This window comes from Anarhichas minor, unplaced genomic scaffold, assembly GCF_050575085.1.
Source record: "Anarhichas minor isolate MPS153535 unplaced genomic scaffold, ASM5057508v1 ptg000040l, whole genome shotgun sequence".
Lineage (NCBI taxonomy): Eukaryota > Metazoa > Chordata > Actinopteri > Perciformes > Anarhichadidae > Anarhichas > Anarhichas minor.
The window spans coordinates 10,467,028-10,488,477 of record NW_027466486.1 but is presented as its reverse complement, the minus strand read 5'-3'; the positions used below and the strand labels follow the sequence as shown (position 1 = coordinate 10,488,477).

At 43.1% G+C, this 21,450-nt stretch overlaps 1 protein-coding gene across 1 annotated transcript in view; it reads left to right on the top strand.

Annotated features, from left to right (window-relative positions):
- Positions 1-21,450, top strand: part of LOC142968292 (ryanodine receptor 3) — a 93,012-nt gene that overhangs the window by 57,999 nt on the left and 13,563 nt on the right. Inside the window, exons 42-82 of the mRNA XM_076108106.1 lie at positions 744-1,017; positions 1,111-1,225; positions 1,807-1,939; positions 2,745-2,848; positions 2,977-3,112; positions 3,378-3,564; positions 3,700-3,808; positions 3,896-4,016; positions 4,593-4,762; positions 5,467-5,687; positions 5,914-6,004; positions 7,064-7,204; positions 7,821-7,984; positions 8,133-8,211; positions 8,734-8,823; positions 8,926-9,072; positions 9,452-9,514; positions 9,669-9,744; positions 10,014-10,137; positions 10,245-10,369; positions 10,458-10,525; positions 10,629-10,750; positions 10,929-10,978; positions 11,743-11,803; positions 12,611-12,849; positions 13,019-13,100; positions 13,203-13,333; positions 13,606-13,929; positions 14,143-14,383; positions 14,481-14,568; positions 14,667-14,759; positions 15,386-15,400; positions 16,212-16,382; positions 16,524-16,583; positions 16,673-16,807; positions 17,235-17,347; positions 18,833-18,933; positions 19,018-19,103; positions 19,981-20,090; positions 21,174-21,225; positions 21,311-21,364. Of these exons, the coding sequence (XP_075964221.1) occupies positions 744-1,017; positions 1,111-1,225; positions 1,807-1,939; positions 2,745-2,848; positions 2,977-3,112; positions 3,378-3,564; positions 3,700-3,808; positions 3,896-4,016; positions 4,593-4,762; positions 5,467-5,687; positions 5,914-6,004; positions 7,064-7,204; positions 7,821-7,984; positions 8,133-8,211; positions 8,734-8,823; positions 8,926-9,072; positions 9,452-9,514; positions 9,669-9,744; positions 10,014-10,137; positions 10,245-10,369; positions 10,458-10,525; positions 10,629-10,750; positions 10,929-10,978; positions 11,743-11,803; positions 12,611-12,849; positions 13,019-13,100; positions 13,203-13,333; positions 13,606-13,929; positions 14,143-14,383; positions 14,481-14,568; positions 14,667-14,759; positions 15,386-15,400; positions 16,212-16,382; positions 16,524-16,583; positions 16,673-16,807; positions 17,235-17,347; positions 18,833-18,933; positions 19,018-19,103; positions 19,981-20,090; positions 21,174-21,225; positions 21,311-21,364 (5,066 nt within the window). The remainder of the gene's footprint in view (positions 1-743; positions 1,018-1,110; positions 1,226-1,806; positions 1,940-2,744; positions 2,849-2,976; positions 3,113-3,377; positions 3,565-3,699; positions 3,809-3,895; positions 4,017-4,592; positions 4,763-5,466; positions 5,688-5,913; positions 6,005-7,063; positions 7,205-7,820; positions 7,985-8,132; positions 8,212-8,733; positions 8,824-8,925; positions 9,073-9,451; positions 9,515-9,668; positions 9,745-10,013; positions 10,138-10,244; positions 10,370-10,457; positions 10,526-10,628; positions 10,751-10,928; positions 10,979-11,742; positions 11,804-12,610; positions 12,850-13,018; positions 13,101-13,202; positions 13,334-13,605; positions 13,930-14,142; positions 14,384-14,480; positions 14,569-14,666; positions 14,760-15,385; positions 15,401-16,211; positions 16,383-16,523; positions 16,584-16,672; positions 16,808-17,234; positions 17,348-18,832; positions 18,934-19,017; positions 19,104-19,980; positions 20,091-21,173; positions 21,226-21,310; positions 21,365-21,450) is intronic.

The following is a 21,450-nucleotide window of genomic DNA, read 5'->3' as shown; positions in this document are numbered from 1 at the left end:
TTAAAGCTGCTGTAGTCAATATTGTCATGTCATTGAAATGACTGTGTATAATGTCAAAGGGCTCATTTGCATCGATAAACCTTCAGTTCCCCTCAGCTCTACTCAGCATCTTAGCATCTTTCAGCTCATTGTTTGGATTTTATTCACTGTCACTGCTCTCACAACCCAAACGGAGCTAAAAGGAGAGTCAATATTGGACTTTTGCTGAGTGACCTGAAACACGACTCTGAAATTAATTAATACTTGTGTTGCTCCATCTCTGCTGAATGTTTAAATATATTTAAACCTCTTGCTAACACATTCCCCACAACAACTTTATAAAGCTTTAAAATGTCACTAGTGTGTTTACAGCTAATTACGCTGCCACCAAGACAAATGTTGCTGCTTTAACCGTGTTAAATGATGTATTTTCATTCTCTAAGAGGACTATGACTTATGAAGTGACTGGTCCCTTGAGGAGGAGTCATCTCACCTTTGGGTTAACTGCTGTTACATAATATAATGTTAAAGTGCCATTCAACTGATTTTACATGCCACTAGTTGCATTTCAAGTGCAAGATTCAGTGTGTTCGGACCAATAACAAGGCCGTCTCATTGTTTTTTACCATGCTTTACTTTTAAAAGTTTCTCTTGGAAGTCCACCAACTTTGTGAAATATGTTGTTTGTTCTGAGCAAATACATTAAAACGTTTTTTTTTTAAAAAAGGAAAGGATCAGTCATCTTTACCCAACTTTCTTTCCAGCTAATCTGAAGGAGCTGATTTCTCAGACAATGGTCAGCTGGGCCCAGGAGTGTCACATCCTGGACTCAGAGCTGGTCCGCAAGATGTTCAGCCTACTGAGGAGGCAGTATGACAGCATTGGGGAGCTTCTCCGGGCCATGAGGAAGACTTACACCATCAGTGCTGCCTCGATCCAGGACACCATCAACCTCCTGGCTGCCCTCGGTCAGATCAGGTCTTTGCTGTCGGTTCGTATGGGGAAAGAGGAGGAGAAGCTCATGATTGATGGACTTGGGTAGGTTGTGGTTGCCTCAACTCTATATTTGAGTTATCTGTTTTTAGTGAATCTTAAGTATGAATTATGTCTTTTTTCCCCCTATCATGACAGTGACATCATGAACAACAAAGTCTTCTACCAGCACCCCAACCTAATGAGAATACTGGGCATGCATGAGACGGTCATGGAGGTCATGGTCAATGTGCTCGGAGGACACAAGTCCCAGGTTCAACGTCTATATCTATATCTATATATATTTCTCTCTGCTTCCACAGGCCGTTAAAGAGGCACCCACAGAGTTAGTGCTCCACCTCGCAAATAGTGTGTTGCTCACTGAGAAAGTTTGTGTCTGAGTGTAGTTTTGTGTGTTATCATTTGTAAGCGCGTATTAATGAAGACGTGGTCCCAGTAGGTGGGCTTTCTGCTGATGGCATCAGAGTCTGGGATGGAGGGCAGAAAGGGCAGAGTGAGGTTGGCAGTGTGTGAAGGTGTCAGGCTTTTTTAGATGTTAATTAGGATCCAAACCATGCGAGACTTTATAGTAACAAGCCGGGAGAAAGTCAATACAATAAACTCCGCACCCCAGAATAAAGCAACGACCTCTCCAAAACCACTTGGTATCAAATTACAGTGACAATTTAGCAATGTCTCGACAAGTTACTATATTTGTGTTCAGACTGTAAACACAGACTGTTGCTGCAGAAATATTGTGTCCTTGAGCTTTTTAATTTGGAATTTCAGTTCTCGTTTTAAAATCCAACCAGGGAAGATGTTTCACCTACTTAGTCTGTACGTGCCGTTCCACAGGAAATAGCCTTCCCCAAGATGGTGGCCAGCTGCTGTCGCTTCCTGTGCTACTTCTGCCGTATCAGCCGTCAGAACCAGAAAGCCATGTTTGACCACCTCAGCTACCTGCTGGAGAATAGCAGCGTGGGCCTAGGTGGGTACATCTTCCATCATCATGCTACTTAAGGATTAGCCAAATGATGCTGACATTATTTGACTGGATGAAGACCACATGACTTGATCGGGAATCATCCAACATGCACAGACTGTAGGACATGCTAGAGGACATTCTTAAAGAACAGGCCAAACACACCTGTAAAACCACTCCTAGGATGGATGAAAGACGCCAGCATTCTCATCAATATGGGTGATACATTGTCATCAGCCTTCTGCCATAATAGGACTTGTTCTGCGCCTGTGAGCTCACATATATTAGCCTCGCACCTTAGAAGACGTGTGTGTGTGCAGTTGAATCAGCGAAGAGAGCGACTCATCTCCCATTCTGTTAGAAGACGTCGGTGCCGCAGTCTCAGAGACCTCGGCGCTGGGGTGAGAGAGTGTCTCCCCTGGCTGCACACACACACACGCAGCCAGGCATGCTCATTAAACAAGTTGCAACAAGTTATGTGACAGCAAAACAAAAATGAAATCTAAGAATAAAATCATACAAAAATCCCAATTAAAACATAGACGCTGCAAGCACAGCATTATAGACGAGGTGTTTGTATGCACCGTGCTACACAAACTGGTTCCCATAAACCCTGTGGAATCCAATATGAGTATACGTGTCCATAGCAAATTGGTGAGGAAACGTTCCTTCCACACTAATGTTAACCAGCTGTTGGAAGGAGTGAAAAACATCACCCCCTGCTGTTCGTTGAAATGAGAACACAGACACAGGCTTATATGAAGTACAATAGAATAAATAGTTGATTCTACCAGTGTGCTTTATATTGTAGCTTCACCAGCAATGAGGGGCTCCACTCCTCTGGATGTGGCTGCTTCCTCGGTGATGGACAACAACGGCCTGGCTCTGGCACTGGAGGAGCCGGATCTGGACAAGGTAAGACTCAATCTTTCTGATGCCGTAGTCTGTAAAAGGAGAGACACAATTTTAAATCACCCGGGATGAATAGATTAGAGCTGAATGAGTGTTGTATCTATATGTGATGTTATGTGGTATGCCCGTAGGTGGTCACCTACTTAGCAGGCTGTGGTCTCCAGAGTTGTCCAATTCTCCTGGCTAAAGGTTATCCAGACATCGGCTGGAACCCCATTGAGGGGGAGCGTTACCTTTCCTTCCTACGGTTTGCTGTCTTTGTCAACGGTAAGACTGCAGTTACCATCCGCTCTCTACTGTTTCTCTCTCTCTCTTTCTGTTACTGTATCTCTATCTAGACATGTAGTAAAAGCTAGCAAAGGCCCAACTAAGCTTGACAGATCTTCATTCCGCTGCTTAAGGCGAAGTCTTCTTGGTGTTTTGTCCGAGTATTTGGGGGATAGGGGTGTTTATGTTAAAGCTACCGTGTGTTTATGTGCTGTATTTTCTTGCTGACATTAATAATGTATGTTCTTTTATGTTTGTGTTCCAGGCGAGAGCGTAGAGGAGAACTCCAGTGTTGTGGTCAAGCTGCTCATCCGTCGTCCAGAGTGTTTTGGACCTGCCCTGAGGGGGGAGGGAGGGAACGGCCTGCTGGCTGCCATGAAGGAAGCCATCAAGATCTCCGAGACGCCAGCCCTGGACCTGCCGGGCTCTGTGCATGGAGTCAGCTCTGACGTGTAAGCAAAACTAATCAAATACCGATACTGGGGACCCTTAGGATTAGCTGCTTATCCCCCTTTGCTTGCATCTTTGCTAAGAAATGTTCTTCTTCTGTGTCTGTTCTTCCTCAACTTCACTTTTTCCACTGTTAGGTCTGCTGATGGTGATGATGAGGAGGAGGTGGTACACATGGGCAATGCCATAATGTCCTTCTACTCTGCACTCATTGACCTGTTGGGACGTTGCGCTCCAGAGATGCATGTATGTTTGATATAAATTGTGAATTTATTTGTTGTTTTTCCTCGGGACAGATTTTCCATTTTTTTCACTTCCTTTTCCCTTCTTCAGCTCATCAACAAGGGGAAAGGTGAAGCTCTGCGTATTCGTGCCATCCTGCGCTCTCTGGTGCCTACTGAAGACCTCGTGGGAATCATCAGCATACCGCTCAAAATGCCCATCACCAACAAAGGTACTGGTCAGGATGTTCACTCTAACAACACAGGGCAGCATACAGCACATCTTTATACTTCCATTGGAGGACACATCCTATTAATTTGCATGCTGCTACACTATGTCTAGCTCATGTGAAGGTACAACGGTTTAAGAAAGTCATGCACATTCAGTGCAAGGCAGAAGGTTATTGATTACATTTCACTGCTCATGCCTTTTTAATCAGCACAACGCTTTACTGCACTCTCTCATAGGTCTGAGTAAGCCAGATCATTTCTATAGCGAGCCGTCTTGCACTATTGATTGATCTGCATAAGCATGGCGGGACTCGCCTCCTAAAGTTGCTGCCCGGAGCACAGCCACATAAGCTCTGTCAGCAGGCCAAGAGTGAAGACAGCGAGCCGTGGCTCCAGCTCTGGAAAAACTCTGATCGGCATGCCGCTGCATGCCGCCTAATGAATACACAAGGCTTTCCTAATCGGAAAAGACTTTCCATTATGCACTGTGGCCTGTTTTCTGAGTGTTTCACTGCTTCACACCTGAGCGGTGTACTCTTCATGCTGTGCCCTCCTTTCCCTGTTCCAATCTCTCCCAGACGGGTCGGTGACTGAGCCGGACATGTCGGCCTGCTTCTGTCCAGATCACAAGTCCCCCATGGTGCTGTTTTTGGACAGGGTGTATGGTATCGAGGACCAGAGCTTTCTTCTTCAACTGCTCGAAGTGGGCTTCCTTCCTGACCTGAGGGCTGCTACCTCTCTGGATACGGTGGGTAAAGCTGACAACAACGCGGGAGAGAAGTAATGAATGTAACATGAACTTCCTCAAAGAGTTTAGAGATCAATAATATTGGGCAGCCTTTTATACTAATGAGGAGCTCCTCATTAAGCCTTGGCTCAAGTTTCTCTTTGGTTGATTAATGTAATTGTTCTTTACTCTTATTTATCAAGAACACGTTTATGGTATTGTAGTGTGCCGTAGTGTGCAGACTTTTGGCTAAAATGAATCCATCACATAATATGTCATATTCTAAATACATATCATTATTTATTTAAAGCTGAGCATGCTGCTGTTTGTGGAGCGGTCCAATATATTTTGCAAGGTTATTTACAAGACAGTTTTATGGTGCTAATTTAAATGGTTCTCTTTGAAAATGGTTCTCAAATACAGACATTCATTTTCAAGCAAGACTATATAACAACTTCACAGTGGCCGCTGTGGAGTACAAGTAAAGAATAGTTATTAAGTTAGGTGCCTGACTGTAAAACAGCAATATCTATGTAAAGTTAGCTAACATGAGCCAGCAGTCATACCAGACCAAGTAAGGCTGTAGCAGCAAAACCTCTAGCAACATAAAAACGTTATTTTTCTCAGAGGGAGAATGTGTTATTTCCTTTCTGAAATGACACAGTTTTACTTTAACAAATGGAGTAATCTCATGTTGTATGACCTGTGACCCGTTCTTTCCACAGGAGGGTCTATGTACCACAGAGACGGCCCTGGCCATGAACCGCTTCATCGGCTCAGCCATGCTACCCCTCCTCACCCGCTGCGCCCCTCTCTTTGCCGGCACCGAGCACTACGCCACCCTCATCGACTCCACTCTGCACACCATCTACCGCCTTTCCAAGGGCCGCTCACTCACCAAGGCCCAGAGAGACGCCATAGAGGAGTGTCTGCTGGCTGTCTGCAAGTGAGGATTATTAGAAAAGTGATACACCAAACATTCAGCTGGCCAGAATAGCAAAGATCAACAGCACATTTTATCTGCTTTCTAGCAAAACTCCATTATAGCTAAGGGCCTTGCTTCCCTATTATCCCTCTAAATCTGTGTGATAAAAGCGGTTAGTCTGAAGATGTGATTGTGGTTAAAGGCAGCTCAGGGCAGCAGCACTCTTATCGCTCACCTTTTACTGCAGGCACCTTCGTCCCTCCATGTTGCAGCAGCTCCTTCGCCGCCTCGTCTTTGATGTGCCCTTGCTGACCGAATACTGCAAGATGCCTCTCAGAGTGGGTTATGATTTTCATTTTTCACTCTTTTTAAATCCCTTTGCCATCTTCATATTTTGCCTCATCTCTTTTTGCTTGTTGGTCTGCTCGCATGACTCAGTTTTATTTGTTTCCTGTTTGCATAATCCTCTCTCTGTGTTTTCTTTTCTTTACCTTTCTACATGACCTGTGGTCTGCCTGTGGTCACTGCTTGGTCACACTTTACTACTTCAGTTTATTAGATTGTCAGCTTGGTGGTGAAGTACCAAGAGCCAATTTCCACCAGCTCTATTGCAGGTGTACCTTTAATGTAATATTACTGGTGTAAACCTCTGTCTCTCAGAAACACACGCATACTCAAAGGTGAACATTTCCAACACACCAACCTGCTGTGGAAGAAGTGGGCAGCTGCAGGAGGGAAAACAAGGGGCTGAAGTATTGGACCATGTGATTACAGGCATGTTCACTCCACTGCTCCACGCAATCAGTCTGGAACACACCAGAGGAATACTGAAGATGTGATGGGTTGTGACTAGCCTGTGAAAGGGTTTACACACTTGTTCTACCTTCATGTACACGTTTGGATTTAATTTGTGCTGATTTGTGGGAGAACTGATCTCCTTTGAGGTGCTACGCGCTATACATGCATGGCCCAGTGTGTTGTGAGCATATGTTTAGGCTGCTAACTTGTTAGTCCAAAAACCGGACTAACAGGCTGAGGAACAGCTTTTTCCCCAGAGCGGTTTCCTCCATCACACACCCACCCAGCTCACACCGGACAGTGCTGTGGTGAAACAAAAATTAGGCAATAACACGACACTTTAACAAAGCACCTTTTTCACTTTAAAGCCATTGATGCCTGTGTTTTAGCTTATATATATTTATTTAATGTCTTGTTTTAAATCAGAAATGTCTTGTCTTAATGTTTTTATACATTTTTTACCTGTTGCTGCTGTACTGACTGATGAGTCGCCAACTTCATTTCGTATGTTTTAACAATGCCAATAAACATCCTTATCCTTATCATATCATTGAAAACAGTTAAGCCTATAAGTTATGCCTGTTTACTCTGTTCTCCAGCTGCTAACCAACCACTATGAGCAGAACTGGAAGTACTACTGCCTCCCATCGGGCTGGGGCAGCTACGGCACAGCATCGGAGGATGAACTACTGCTCACCAAGAAAATCTTCTGGGGAGTATTTGACTCTCTGTCCCAGAGGGTGAGACGTCACTCAAGTCCGTTGTCGTTTCAGGGTCCTTTGCAATTTCATTGTGACTTCATTATGCTACATTAACGTCTGTTTGGCAAAGGGCTGACATCCACTTCTTGTTAAACATTTTGTAAGAGATTGTAATACCAGACATGCTCCACAAAAGTGATGAACCCTTGAATAAAAGTAACTAAATTCATCACAGTCGTAATTAACATGCATGTGTGCGAGGGACCCATTGGCACAAATATCTTGAGGTCTGTTTGTGATGCAGATGATCTGGACTCGGCACATCTCTCTAAATGCCCACTCAGGAAAGGAGGCTGTGCAAAGGGCCCGGCCTGAAAACATCAATATCTGGACAGTGATCATTGATCCAAAGCCTCTAGCACACTGGTTCTTCAGCTTTTAGAATAATTCTCTATTAGCGTCTCTTCTTCTGGTCCCACTGCACTGTTACACTTTCACTAAAGAGGCTGTATAGCTTTATTTAAGTCCCACCTTAAATGAACAATTTAACACATTACTTGTATTTGTGAAATAATAACATTTTCATAACTGTACCTAGTCTTAAGAGCTATCTTTTGCATTTACTGTGAAGCTTCCTATTTCTCTCACCATGTAGAAATATGACGCAGAGCTTTTCAAGATGGCCATGCCTTGCCTCAGTGCCATAGCTGGAGCTTTGCCACCGGACTACGTGGACGCCTCGATTAGCACCACAGTGGAGAAGCCCGTTTCTGTAGACGCTCAGGGCAACTTTGACCCCAAACCCATGAGTACTGCTAAGTAAGGCGCGTCGGAGCCACACGTCAATAAGAACTATAGTATAAGCCTGACTTATCATATCATACCTGTGATGACATGCACAGTACATGACTGTCCATGCATTTGCATACACAAGCTGACTAATTGTTGCACACTTTTTTTCCCCCAGCATTGCTCTTCCAGAGAAGCTTGAGCACTTTGCCAACAAATATGGAGAGCACTCCCATGAGAAATGGTCTGCAGAGAAGGTAAGGCCAACGATAAGAACTTTCATCTGGGAAAATGGGTATTAAATGATACAGTATTTGACTTGGAACAAGTCTTGAGTGTCAGAGGACGCTTAAAATGTCTGTTCTTTAGAAAATACTGCATTCAAAATCATCAGAAAAGCGGCCTTATCCATGTGAAATACTTCAGCTCAATATTTTGATTGTTCTTCTCTTTTCCAATATCGCAGCATTGTTTCCTTCAGGGACGTCTCCTTTCTTAGTGTTGAAAGAGATCTTTTGCGAATGCTGACAATATTTATGCTAGTCTATGTGTAGAGGGCCTTTGCTCTCTTTTGTGAGAACTGCTTAGCTTGCATTGTTGCATCTATCAAAAAAAAAAAAATTAACAAGAACTGAGGACAGCAAGAACTGAATGTACCATGACTCCTTAATGTGTTGTGCATACTTAATCTCTTACCCAGCCTTTCAAACAATAAATCATGTCCTTCAGAGACTGTGAAGGCAATGCAGATTGCTCACCCTTGTACATACTTCCCTCAGGTGCTGTTGGGATGGAAATATGGAGACGGTGTGGATGAGAAGGCCAAGATTCACCCTCAGCTCAGAATCTACAAAGGCCTGACAGAGAAGGTAGGAAGAATGTGAGATTTGTGAAGAATAGTACCATTAAAGAGATAACCTAAAGGCTTCTAGGCTTAGTCCTTGTTCCCCATTTCTATCTTTGTGCTTCAGGAGAAAGAGATTTACAGATGGCCAATTAGAGAGTCCCTGAAGAGCATGCTGGCAATGGGCTGGACCATCGACAGGACCAAGGATGGAGAAAGCATGTCTCTACAGAGGGAGAATGAGAAAATGCGAAAGATCTCTCAGGCTTCACAGGTACACGGCAACGAATGACGAGACAAACGTTAACATCAAATGTGTTTGTCCTCCAAGAAGAATTAGTTTCAAGCATTTATCCAAAACCATTAGCTAACTTATAACCGTTTTTTCCTAACGTGTTGCTAACTATATACATTTTTTTTTTAACCATTACTTCTGGCCAACATTTTCAACAGTTTATTTCTTGTATTTTTAGCTAACGTTAACTAGTAAATTCATTTATCCATTACTTTTAGCTTAGTATTTTTATCGTTAATCCATTGCTGTGTGATTGGTTCTTTTAGCTAACTGTTCAATCTGTTTATTTCTTACTTTTAGCTAACTATTACGACTGCTTTGTCTCATTGTAAATCTTCATCTTTTTGAACATTTCCAGGCAAATGGCTTCAATCCGAGCCCCATAGACATGAGCAACGTGGTTTTATCCAGAGAATTGCAGGTGAGTGACCTCACATTTGTATTTTTTTCATCAAGCGATCTCTCTGTCTGAATACAAGATGAAAAGCAATAATTCTTGAATGTGAATGAGTTAGATGGGCGGGACATGCTCCTCTGTGAGATCTGCTGATCGTCTCTTTTGTCTTTGGTCCAAGGGGATGGTGGAGGTGGTGGCTGACAATTATCATAACATCTGGGCCAAGAAGAAAAAGAGTGACCTTGGAAGCAGAGGTGATATGCTTATGGATTCAATCATAGACGAGACACAGTGAAACCTGCAAAACAGCGAGGAAGAGACCATATATGCCTGTGTGGGTGGATGTGAGGTGCCACTTGCTCGTTGCCTGTGGGCATATGTATACCTCGCCGCCGGTCTTGACTAAATAGGTTCAGCTGAGTGATACATCTACTTCATGTCACCATCTGCCTTCACGCAAATGCACAATTGAGAGCCGTAGCTGATCAAGTCTTGCATAACACTGGGTTGTCTGCGGTTTCAGGAGGGGGAACACACCCTCTGTTGGTGCCCTTTGACACGCTGACAGCCAAAGAGAAGGCCCGTGACCGGGAGAAGGCACAGGACCTTTTCCGCTTCCTGCAGATCAATGGCTACAGCATCACAAGGTCAACAATTTCAGGATGTCTGTTATATATTATTATGTTGATGGAGGGTTACACGACTTCATAACTTCTCAAGTGTTGATTTATAGCTAATATCCTATGTTTTGCAGAGGTTTAAAGGACTTGGAGCAGGATTCCTCTTCCATGGAGAAGAGGTTCGCTTACAAGTTCCTCAAGAAGCTGCTCAAGTATGTCGACTCAGCTCAGGAGTTCATTGCTCACTTGGGTATGTATGGTAATTTTACATAGGACCTGACTGCAAGAGACTTGTTAATGTAGTCTTGTTACTTACTATTAAATATGTATTTATGCTCTCAATCCAGAGGCCATGGCTGCCAGTGGCAAAACAGACCGGTCCCCGCATGAACAGGAAATCAAGTTTTTTGCCAAAGTAAGGATGTGATATATATACAGCTGCTGTACATATTTGGATAACCCTTTTGAAATTAAGTTTCCATTAACCTGATCTTGTCATTATCGACGTCCTCCTTCAGGTTCTCCTTCCTCTCATCGACCAGTACTTCAAGAACCACTCTCTCTACTTCCTCTCCTCCCCCAGTAAGAACCTGAGCAGCAGCGGTTACGCCTCCAACAAGGAGAAGGAAATGGTCACCAGGTACAAAATTAAGACAGTTACTTTCATTCACCTACAGCTATATAGCATGACAATAACCCTTTGCCATTCTTTTCTCAAAATCCTAAACTCTTGTAATCTTATTTACTAATCTTCTCTTTAAGAATCTACTCCTTGTAACTGTCTGATTTCTTTCCTTGTCTATCCATCACACCTCCAGCCTGTTTTGTAAACTGGCAGCTCTTGTCAGACATAGGATTTCTCTCTTTGGTAAGCTGATTACTACTGACAGCAGTGTGTGTGTGTGTGTGTGTGTGTTTCGTAAAAGTGAATGCTTGTCGTTCCATCGAGTCTTAAGTTGGTTTGTTTTCGGTTGTGTCTTGTCTGAAGGATTTTAACTATGGTGTAAAAATATAGCTTTGACTGCACCACAAACCTAAAACCTTGTGGTCAACATTGTTAGCTACAAAATACTTAAGCATTTATCTGTAAAATCACCCTTTTATAAACTATTTTAAACAAACAAGGCATGTTAATTAGTGATCTTTAAAGATGCTGATAGGATGATTTTCTTACCCTTTAGGCAGAGCCAAGCTAGCTGTTTTCAGTCTTTATGTAATGCTAAGCTAACCGACTGGTGACTGTAGCGTCATTCTTATCGTGCAGACCCACAAGAGTGGCGCCATTCTTCTCCTCTAACTCTTGACAAGAAAGCAAATGTGCATATTTCCCAAAATGTTAAACTATTCCTTTAAGTAACGGCAACTAAAAGGTCAAAAAACTGAATTCAATACTTCTCGCCCGTAACCAGAGGTGGTGATCTAGATATTGATCCACTAACCTTACATCTATAATTTAACTGAACTCTTAACCCACCATATGATTGGAGGTTGTTGAGGTGTGCTACACACACAGACATGAACTCATTGCTGCAATGAAAGGCTCAGTTCAGGTCAGGAAAGTCCCTTAAACATGGATGACTGTGTGTGTGTGTGTGTTCACGTCATATTGAAGTCTTATGTGTTGTCTTGTAGGGAGCGACTCCACTACCATCGTCAGCTGTCTGCATATCCTGGCACACACCCTGGACACCAGGTGAGCTCTCAAGACTCACAGGGACCCTGGTAGATTTGAGTTTTTCTCCTTTTAGAAACAAATCACATGTTTCCAGTGTAATGCAATGGTGTATAATCTAACCCCTTTAGAACCCTTGTGAGGAGCATATTTGCATTAAACATTTTATTTTCTAACAGTTATTACTGCGGTGTCTTGTGGGATGCGCTGGCATTAACAAAGAGCGTCCTCTGGCATTTAAATAAGCAAGGCAAATTTCATACGGCACATGTTGCCCAAGGCGTATAGTGTTCTTTGGAGACAATGTACTGTTTTGTTAATGCAGCTCACACATAACGAGGCTAAATGGGAAATGTATTATTGTCTCAAGAGCTACAGCTGATGCCCACAGACTGTCTTTTATTTCTCCTTCCTAGTGAGACACGTCAAGGCTTAACAAAGGGTAATTCATTTGGCAATATTATGAACTGTGAAATACCTGGAAATGGCCCGACTAATCATATTAATGCGTTTTGCTTTTTTTCATACAGTATGCCTACAACATTGGCAAACTCACCTTGGATTTAAATATTCACCTAATTCATTAAATATATCATTGATGTTTCAGTGTGAGGGCGGTCAGGTTGATACTCACGTCTCATATTTCATGACTAGAACCTTCACAGTATGCGAGAGTTAAGAAATTGCACATGTGACCGTGTCCGACAGTGGATAAACAGCGTTGTCCTTTGCATACCAAGGGGTAGCCCGTGGTTTATTATAGCGCTGCCCTTGCACATCTCCTCATGTGGTCTCAGTCGTTTATCACTCTCCCTTTACCTCCAACAGGACGGTGATGAAGTCGGGCTCGGAGCTGGTGAGGGTGGGGCTGAGGACGTTCTTTGAGAACGCTGCAGAGGACCTGGAGAAGACGTTCGAGAACCTGAAGCTGGGGAAGTTCACTCACTCCCGCTCCCAGATGAAAGGGGTGTCGCAGAATATCAACTACACCACCGTAGCTCTGCTCCCCATTTTAACCGCTTTGTTTGAACACATCACTCAACACCACTTTGGAGTCGACCTGCTTTGTGAGTCCCGACAGCAGAGGAATGATCAAACATATTGTGCAAGAGGCTGCTTAAGAATTTGATTCAAATGTCAATGTTGCGTTTATTGTAACGCAGTGATTACATGCTGCTTTTACCTGACACCACGGAACACATCTGTCGCTTAACATAATGATTTTCTTTATTCCAGTGGATGATGTCCAAGTGTCTTGCTATCGAATCCTGACCAGTCTCTACGCACTGGGTACTGGGAAAAACATCTATGTAGAAAGGTATCTCCTCTTCAACACTCTGTAAAGTAATTAAAGCCTGAGTGAAGAAACTGGTTTTCGGTGCGGCTTTCAACCGACTCTCATCCTCTCTGTGTCCCTCAGACAGCTGCCAGCTCTCGGTCAGTGTCTGGCCACCCTGGCTGGAGCCATGCCTGTGGCCTTCCTGGAGCCGCTACTCAACACATACAACCCCTGCTCCGTCTTTAATACCAAGAGTGCCAGAGAACGTGCAAGTGAGTCATTTGTAATAATTCTAAGATAAAAAGTTGAACAGATAACAGATATTATTATGGATGGTAAAAATTTTACAACCATCTCATCATTTTTAGATGTTGTCCGTATCTTACAGTATGAGAAAAGACTGTACTGAATGTATGTTTTGTCCTAAATGTAATCATACATTTTTTACATTATGTGTATATCTGTGCTTTAATAATAGTTGGTTAGTAAATATACCTTCCCTTCTTAACCTATACAATGTAAACGTTGATGTAATCGTTTTTAGTCCTAGGCATACCAGACTCCGTAGAGGAGATGTGTCCCGGGATGCCGCGGCTTGACGGTCTGATGAAGGACATCAATGACATGGCCGAGTCTGGAGCGCGTTACACAGAGATGCCTCACGTTATTGAGGTGGTGCTGCCCATGCTGTGTAACTATCTGTCCTACTGGTGGGAGAGGGGGCCTGAGAACCAGCCAGCCAGCGGGGGCAGCGTCTGCTGCACCACCGTCACGTCAGAGAACCTCAGCCTCATTCTTGGCAACATCCTCAAGATCCTCAACAACAACTTGGGCATCGATGAGGCCTCCTGGATGAAGAGGATTGCAGGTGGGCATGGTTTTCTTTCATACGTGTCATTTTTTTCAATGACTTAAATGTTGTAGTGGCATCATCTCTTAGTTGGCTCATGTTAACTACCCTGTTAGGAAATGTATCATGCGTAAAAGCTTTCATGGTTGAATTGCTAATTTTGTATACTACAACATTCTGATATACACTAACTGTAATAAAGTGATATTTTCTCTCTCTTGCACTGTTTAGTTTATGTGCAACCCATCATCAGCAAGGCCCGTGCAGACCTGCTGAAGAGCCACTTCCTTCCTACACTCGAGAAGCTGAAGAAGAAGACGGTGAAGGTGGTGTCTGAGGAAGAACTGTTGAAGGCAGACAGTAAGGGAGACACCCAGGAGGCAGAGCTGCTCATCCTGGACGAGTTTGCCGTACTCTGCAGGGACCTGTACGCCTTCTACCCCATGCTTATCCGCTATGTGGACAACAACAGGTTAGCTCACTGAGCAGTGAAAGACGGAGTTGTTTTAAGACGTTAGTGGATGCAGAAGAAATACAGAGGATGTATTAATCTCGCCTATTTACTGCAGGTCAAGATGGCTAAAAGAACCAGACGGTGACTCCAATGAGCTCTTTAGAATGGTCGCTGAGATATTTATCCTCTGGTGCAAGTCACACGTACGTTTTCTCATCTCTATACACGTTCAGCTACAAAACAACAGGCATCCTTCTTTAATTTGAACACATATCTTTCTTTGATGTTTGTCTTTCACCAGAATTTCAAAAGAGAAGAGCAGAACTTTGTGGTCCAGAATGAAATTAACAACCTTTCCTTCTTGACTGGAGACAACAAAACCAAGATGTCTAAGGTAGGCTTTTTATGCCTATCAACAATGTCACCTTTATGTCCTTGCTCTGGCAGCAGATTAAAAGCCTTTTGGTCATGTGTAATGGCACTATGACCCGTTGAGCATGTGTGTGAAAGCTGAAAAAGTTCCATAAATAAGCAGGATTAATAGAATGAGCAAGATACATGTTAACTTTTACTCCGCCATGTTAACGTCACCACTTTTGTGTCGACGTTAACATGGAAAATGCCCGAAACAATCTCTGAGAAACTATGAGTGAACACACACACACGCACACATGTGACAAACAAAACCTGCATCAAACTTGTGAATGAAAATCGATAATCTCTTTGCTAATAACATGACAATAATGAAATGAACTTTGACTTATGACAGTGTGTGTGCGTGTATGAATTTTCTGCATGCATGCTCGTTAAAGCAGATGCCAGAAAACTAACATTCATGCCTTGATCCCTTGTCAGCGTTACAGAGGTTGGAACATTTCATTTCTTGTCTGCCTGGTTTCGCTGTCTAAAGGCAAACAGATGGTTTTCATTGCAGTGCACGTCCATATGAGGACTGCGTGCCTCCATTAATTACCCTCTCATCTGCCTTTCTCTTTCTGTCTCTCCCTCTATCTCAAACAGTCCTTTAAGGAGAAGGTAGAGTGATGCAGTGCATGTGCCGTTTACCTGCCAGCTTATTGGCTTATATGCTCCCGTCGTTAAGCAGAAAAAGCCAATAGCTTGTGCCGCTGTGCTATATAGTCTATAGAGTAGTTACATAGTATGTCATCTGATTATTTGTGGCCACCATTCATGTGTTACATGGTAACTTTGCTCATTCCTCATTGCTTTATGGGCGGAACACGAACTCATCAGGAGTAATGAAGCCCAGCCCTTCTGTAGCAAATCATGTGATCATATGCCACTTGGTGTGTTTGCAGTTGATGGATTGTGTTGTCCTGGTGTGTTTGGCCAACAGTTACCTCATGCTATTTATATGATGTTGTATTCGCTGTGTGATAAGGTCGTGTGTGTGTGTGTCAGTATGTATATGTGTATATATTAATATGGAAATTTGTGTTTTCACAGAGCCAGCTGCTTCAATTTGGCTCAAAAGTGCAATTTTCCTTCATTGGTAACATCTTGCTGTTCTAACAGCATCAGTCTGCTAGTTCTGCTTTTCAGCTGAGGTGTGAAACTTCTTAATGCTTCAGTGGCACAGATTCAGTCCGGTCACAGATTTTGCTAGGCCTGAAAAATAAATGCCTCAGTTGCCTTTTGATCAAATACAGTGGGAGGGCATCCCGTTTGAAATAAGCTCCAATAAAATAGTGTTGATCTATCAGTTTAAATGTTGAGAGAAAGTGCTTTAGTGCAACCCAGCAAAAGTGGGAAAACGATATTCATTACCTAAAAAGACCAGCTCATTAAGCCGCCATAACTTGGCGGCTTAACCCATTCTTTTCAGTCTGGAGGACAAGACCAGGAGAGGAAACACAAGAAAAGGCGTGGTGAGCTCTACTCTATCCAGACATCGCTCATTGTTGCCGCTCTAAAGAAGATGCTGCCGATCGGCCTCAACATGTGTACACCAGGAGACCAGGAGCTCATCTCTCTAGCCAAGACTCGCTACCTCCTGGTGAGACAACACATTTGATACGGGTCTTATGAGATCACATCCTTAAGTAAAGATCCATCCTTGCATTCAACCAAGAAGACTTCTTTGAAACGGCTACATTTTACAATAATAAAGCTTCCTTTTCCTGCTATTGTTTAATAGAGAGACACAGACGAAGAGGTCAAAGATCATATTCGGCAGAATCTGCACCTTCGAGAAAAGGTGAGCATAAGGTCTCAATATCACGAGTGGTTATTGGGTTCCAATGACTAATATTGTTTCTCACATCCTTCTTTGTGTCCCGCTCTCAGTCAGAGGACCCTGCAGTGAGGTGGCAGCTAAACCTGTACAAGGACATAGCGATGATAAGTGAGGGGCCTCCAGACCCTGAGAGGGTGGTGGACCGTATCCAGAGGATCTCTGCTGCTGTCTTCAACCTGGAGCAGGTCGGACTTCAGCATTAGTGCATAACCAAACATATTGAGCATATAGAGCTGTAAATGACGCTCAGGGTGCTTGTTTCATTAAACCATTGTGAAGGTGTAGGGTCAACAATCATACAGCTAATGTCACTTTAAATAAGCTGCCAAGGACCGATGATTTACAATATGAGAAGGGAATCCCCAAGTCAGTCCTGGACGTCTTAGTAGGATACAGTCACCTCCACACTTACCTCTCCATTCATCATAGCGCATAATGAAAGCTCTGGTTATTCACAGCCTTGTGTGTACAGTAGATTGTTGAATCAAACAATGAGTTACCAAAGAAATACTGGCGCTGAGGAAAAACCTGATGAAAATGCCAGTTCTGGTAGAGAATGCCATTCCAGTGTTTATTAATCACCTTAACGCTGACTTCTTCTACTCCCATTAGGTGGAGCAGCCATTGAGATCCAAGAAATGTGTATGGCAGAAGTTGCTGTCCAAGCAGAGGAAGCGAGCGGTTGTCGCCTGCTTCCGCATGGCTCCACTTTATAATCTGCCAAGGTATGACTGCATACATTACACCGACAGTCTCTACATCTCTGCTGGATGTTTTTAGCCCGAAAACCATATCAAACAGCCTTATGATCTTGAATTCAACATGACACTCCACATTCAAAGGTAGTAGAGAGCTGCTTGTGGTACTACTTTTTTTTTTTTTTCAATCGTCTACCAATTGTTATAACACCACCTCTATCTTTGCTGGCCAAACACATTTTGTTCTTCTTCGGCCTGACTCACAACCCTCATTTTTCCCTGTTCTTGGGTTCTGACCCTGCATTAATTCACAACCTCCCTCCCTCCGTTTGTAGGACAAATGTCTAGCCCGCAGCTGTTATCAAGGAATAGAAAAAAAGGAACACTGGCAATTTCATGCCCTGCTGCTCTGTAACTCAATCACAGTAAGTCAGACAGAGCGCTACAGTAGGGAGGAAAACAATTATGAGGCACAACCTGGGGGTGGCCATCTTCAATATGTGCTGAGACGATGCTGCCCGCCTGCCTGACAGCATGACTCATTTATTCAGAGTTGTTGACAGTGAAATATGACACGGCATAGCTACTAATTATGAGACAGTGTTTACAATGCAGCAACAATTGATTGTTTTTGTTTGGGTTAATAGATTTGTGAGTTTGAGGGCTGGATGTGAAGCTTCTGGATAATGCCGGAGTTTCACGCATTCAGATGTCATCATTTCTCTTTTGTCTTCTCTATTCAGCCTTTGTTCTCTCCTCAATGTCACACTTTATTGTACCTCATCCCCTCAGGCACACAAATAATAATTACTTCCTGAAAGCCTTCCGACATATTTGGCTGGAGATAATGCATGAGAACACAGACTATGACAGTCTGCTCGCCGTGCTGACGGTAACGTAGCACTGTTCCTTTGTTGCTACTCTACTACCTTGCATACCTTTCTTAACTGTCCCTTGCTTTTCCTTCCAGCACGGTTTATGCTACAAATGTAATTCCCATTCAAATATTCCCGCTGGTTTTTCCACTGGTCCATATCTGCACAGTAATGCGAGGACTAGTTTGACATTTTGGGAGTTATTTGGAATGCTTACTTGCCAAGAGTTAGATGAGAAGATGAATACCACTCTCGTGTCTGTGCGCGAAATATGAACATAGACCCAACCCTTAAATGTCAACCTATTCCTATCTGCAGATGTGCAGATACATGGGTTCTTAATATAATCGAAATTCAGATCAATTCATTAATCTAGGCTAGAATTGCAATTTCTGCCCGCTGATGAAGAAAACAAAGAATTGTGAATAGATCAGCAGTCTGGCAGAGAGCATGAATGAAGAGAGCATGAATGTCACATTTCTGTATTTATAAGCAACATGACAGTTTCCTCCAATGTGACCAGTTGAATGTGCCAGTACCCTAAACTAACCAGCATTAACCTCTCCCAAAGGGTCTTCTCCCCTCCTCTGCTCTGCTGTTATATAACTCAGGCTAATCTCCTCTCACCCTTCCCCAGGCATCGCTCTATTAACCTCTTCCTCCTGGCCTATCAGAGAATATGGATAGAAACAGAGGAGTACTCTTTTGAGGAGAAGCTAGTGCAGGATCTTGCTGTAAGTACTCGTGTCATCGTTTAAGTGCCCCAATTCCAACACGAATCACTGGGTCGCACTCAGTCATCCATACGTGTTTTTCAGCCAGCCCCCCCATTTTTGGCAAGCATGACATCACCGCTGATGTCAGAGCCAGCTGATGTATTTTCGACCACCTTGTCCCACCCATTGTCGGTAAGAGGGCATCCCGCCTCGATGCTTCGACTTACCACTGAAATTTCTGAAAGTTGTGGTTTCTTTCTTAAATTTGAACTGTCATAAAACATCACAATCATGCAGTGAATTTGTAGAGAAAGCAGAAGAAAAACGGCACGTAGCTGGGTTCTTTACAACTTCACAAAAGTGCCTCAAATAGTTTTACACCTTGTGGCCCATGATAATCTACAGTGTGATATGCTTAAAGGGTTTATTAAGGAGTTGAATTAAATCAGTTTTCTCCAATAAGAGACAATCATAAAAGCACGCTGGTACTCAACATACCCCGACTGTGCCATTGGGTGTCTAGACTTTCAAAAGTCATAATTCAAATTTTCTATTGTCATTTCATTATTGAAAAAGAAAATTTCCACATTATATTAAATGAAAGCCACAGGGCATCACATACGAAGTTAGGGGTGTGACAGATGAAGAACTTTATGATCCAGCCAAGCTCACACATTAGCGGCAACTTAAGAGAAAAATAGTTCCGATGAGTCTGCTATCATGATCGGTCTCTGCTCTGATGTAAATCGGTAAGAAGTTTATCAAAGTGCAAACTGGGATCATGGAGAGTCATGCGTAACTCTATTTTTCACCTTTTTAATACTGCTGAACATCATCCGCTGTGTTTGTGTGTGTGTGTGCATGCTTGTGGTTTACTGTCTGCATGCTGTCAGTCTATCTTATCACTGTTCTTTTCTGACAAAACCTGATTCTCTTCAGGTAAGTGCTGTAGAGTTAAGTAACAGATAAATGTTCCGATACATTATCATACAAAGTATTTAGAGCCCATATAGTTGATATTAAGACTACGTGCCCGTGCTCCAGTATTTACTTGCATGGGTTTGTCCAGAAAACGCAGCCCAAAGTGGAGGAAGAGGAAGAGGAGGAGGTCAGAAAGCAGCCAGACCCTCTTCACCAGCTCATTCTGCATTTCAGCCACAACGCTCTCACTGAGTGCAGGTGAATACTCACTCATGGTTGCACACCTGGCCACCTGGCACCAACACGCTTTGCTCAATCTGTGCTACATAATGGTTTTGGCCTGCCTGTTAGCTAATGAAGAGCTGCATCAAGTCTAATCATCTGTGTTTATTTCGTACTGGGACAGACGCACAGGCAGTTTTTAGTATTTCTCTGTTGTCTTGCTGCTTACTGAACATGCATTGCAGTGGCTTGACCGTGACGTCACCCATTGGTCTGTGGACTGCCGTTTTGAAGCCTCAAGTTTGGTAGTTTGGCCAAAGTACATTGTGCTGATAATGCCTCTCTTTCATTCTTCACTTGAAGTAAACATTTGAATGTAGGACTTTAACTGTTTTTCTTATTAAAAGTTAATAGTTTAACTTCAGAAAACTTCTTACTACTTCTACCACTGCCAGTCCCATCTCCCCATTTACAGCCAGGTCGAACAGCAAGTTAGCGTTTGCCTGCCGCCCCCAATTCACTCAATCTGTCCCTGAAAAACACACCCGGGTCGGAGGTCACTCGCGATCAGAAACATCGGTAAAATAAACTTGGCAGAGAGCATTTCCAAATAGGCGTATTAGTTGCTTGTTTTGACACGGTCATAAAGTAGAGCATGGACTTAATTAGCGGAAGTAATTTGCTGGCGGTAACGATGTTAAGTGAGAATCAAGTCATACATTTGGGGAAATACAGCCGTACTCGCAAGGGAAGAACACAAACAAGTCGTGGCTTACTCACGGTCACACCGGTGAAATACAATCTGGTTTTAATTCTGCTTACATTTGGCTATCCACTCGTGTTGACTCCAGGGAAGTGAAGAAGATTTTGATTTGTAAAGAGAACTGTCGTCATTGAGCCGCGTACTGTGGACAACTTTGCTCTGCCTGCAGAGCCTTGAAGCTCCGCCCCGCTGCTACACAGAGCGCTGTTTGCTTGTTTCATAGTTCATTAATATAGAATGCGTCTTGTGTCCAATTGTTCAGAAGAACATATCGACAGAAAGAGATTCCTTACTTTATGTGATTGTGTGTTACTAAAGGTTTAACCACCAGATATTTATCTTCCTTTTTTTGTTAGTTCTTTGGAAGAGGATCCCTTGTATATTGCATATGCAGATATGATGGCAAAGGTACTTCATTCTCTAAATTACTTTTCCTGAAATGCAAGCTGTTCAGCAAAATTCCGCAGGTTTGACATTCTGCTTCCTTTTTCAGAGTTGCGATGAAGGTGAAGAAGAAGAAGAGGAAGAAAAAGACAAAACATTTGAGGTGCTATTGATTTCTCAAGAAGACCGTTCTGTATTTCATCTTTGTTTTTGAATCATATTCACAAGTGGTGCTCACTGTATTACGTC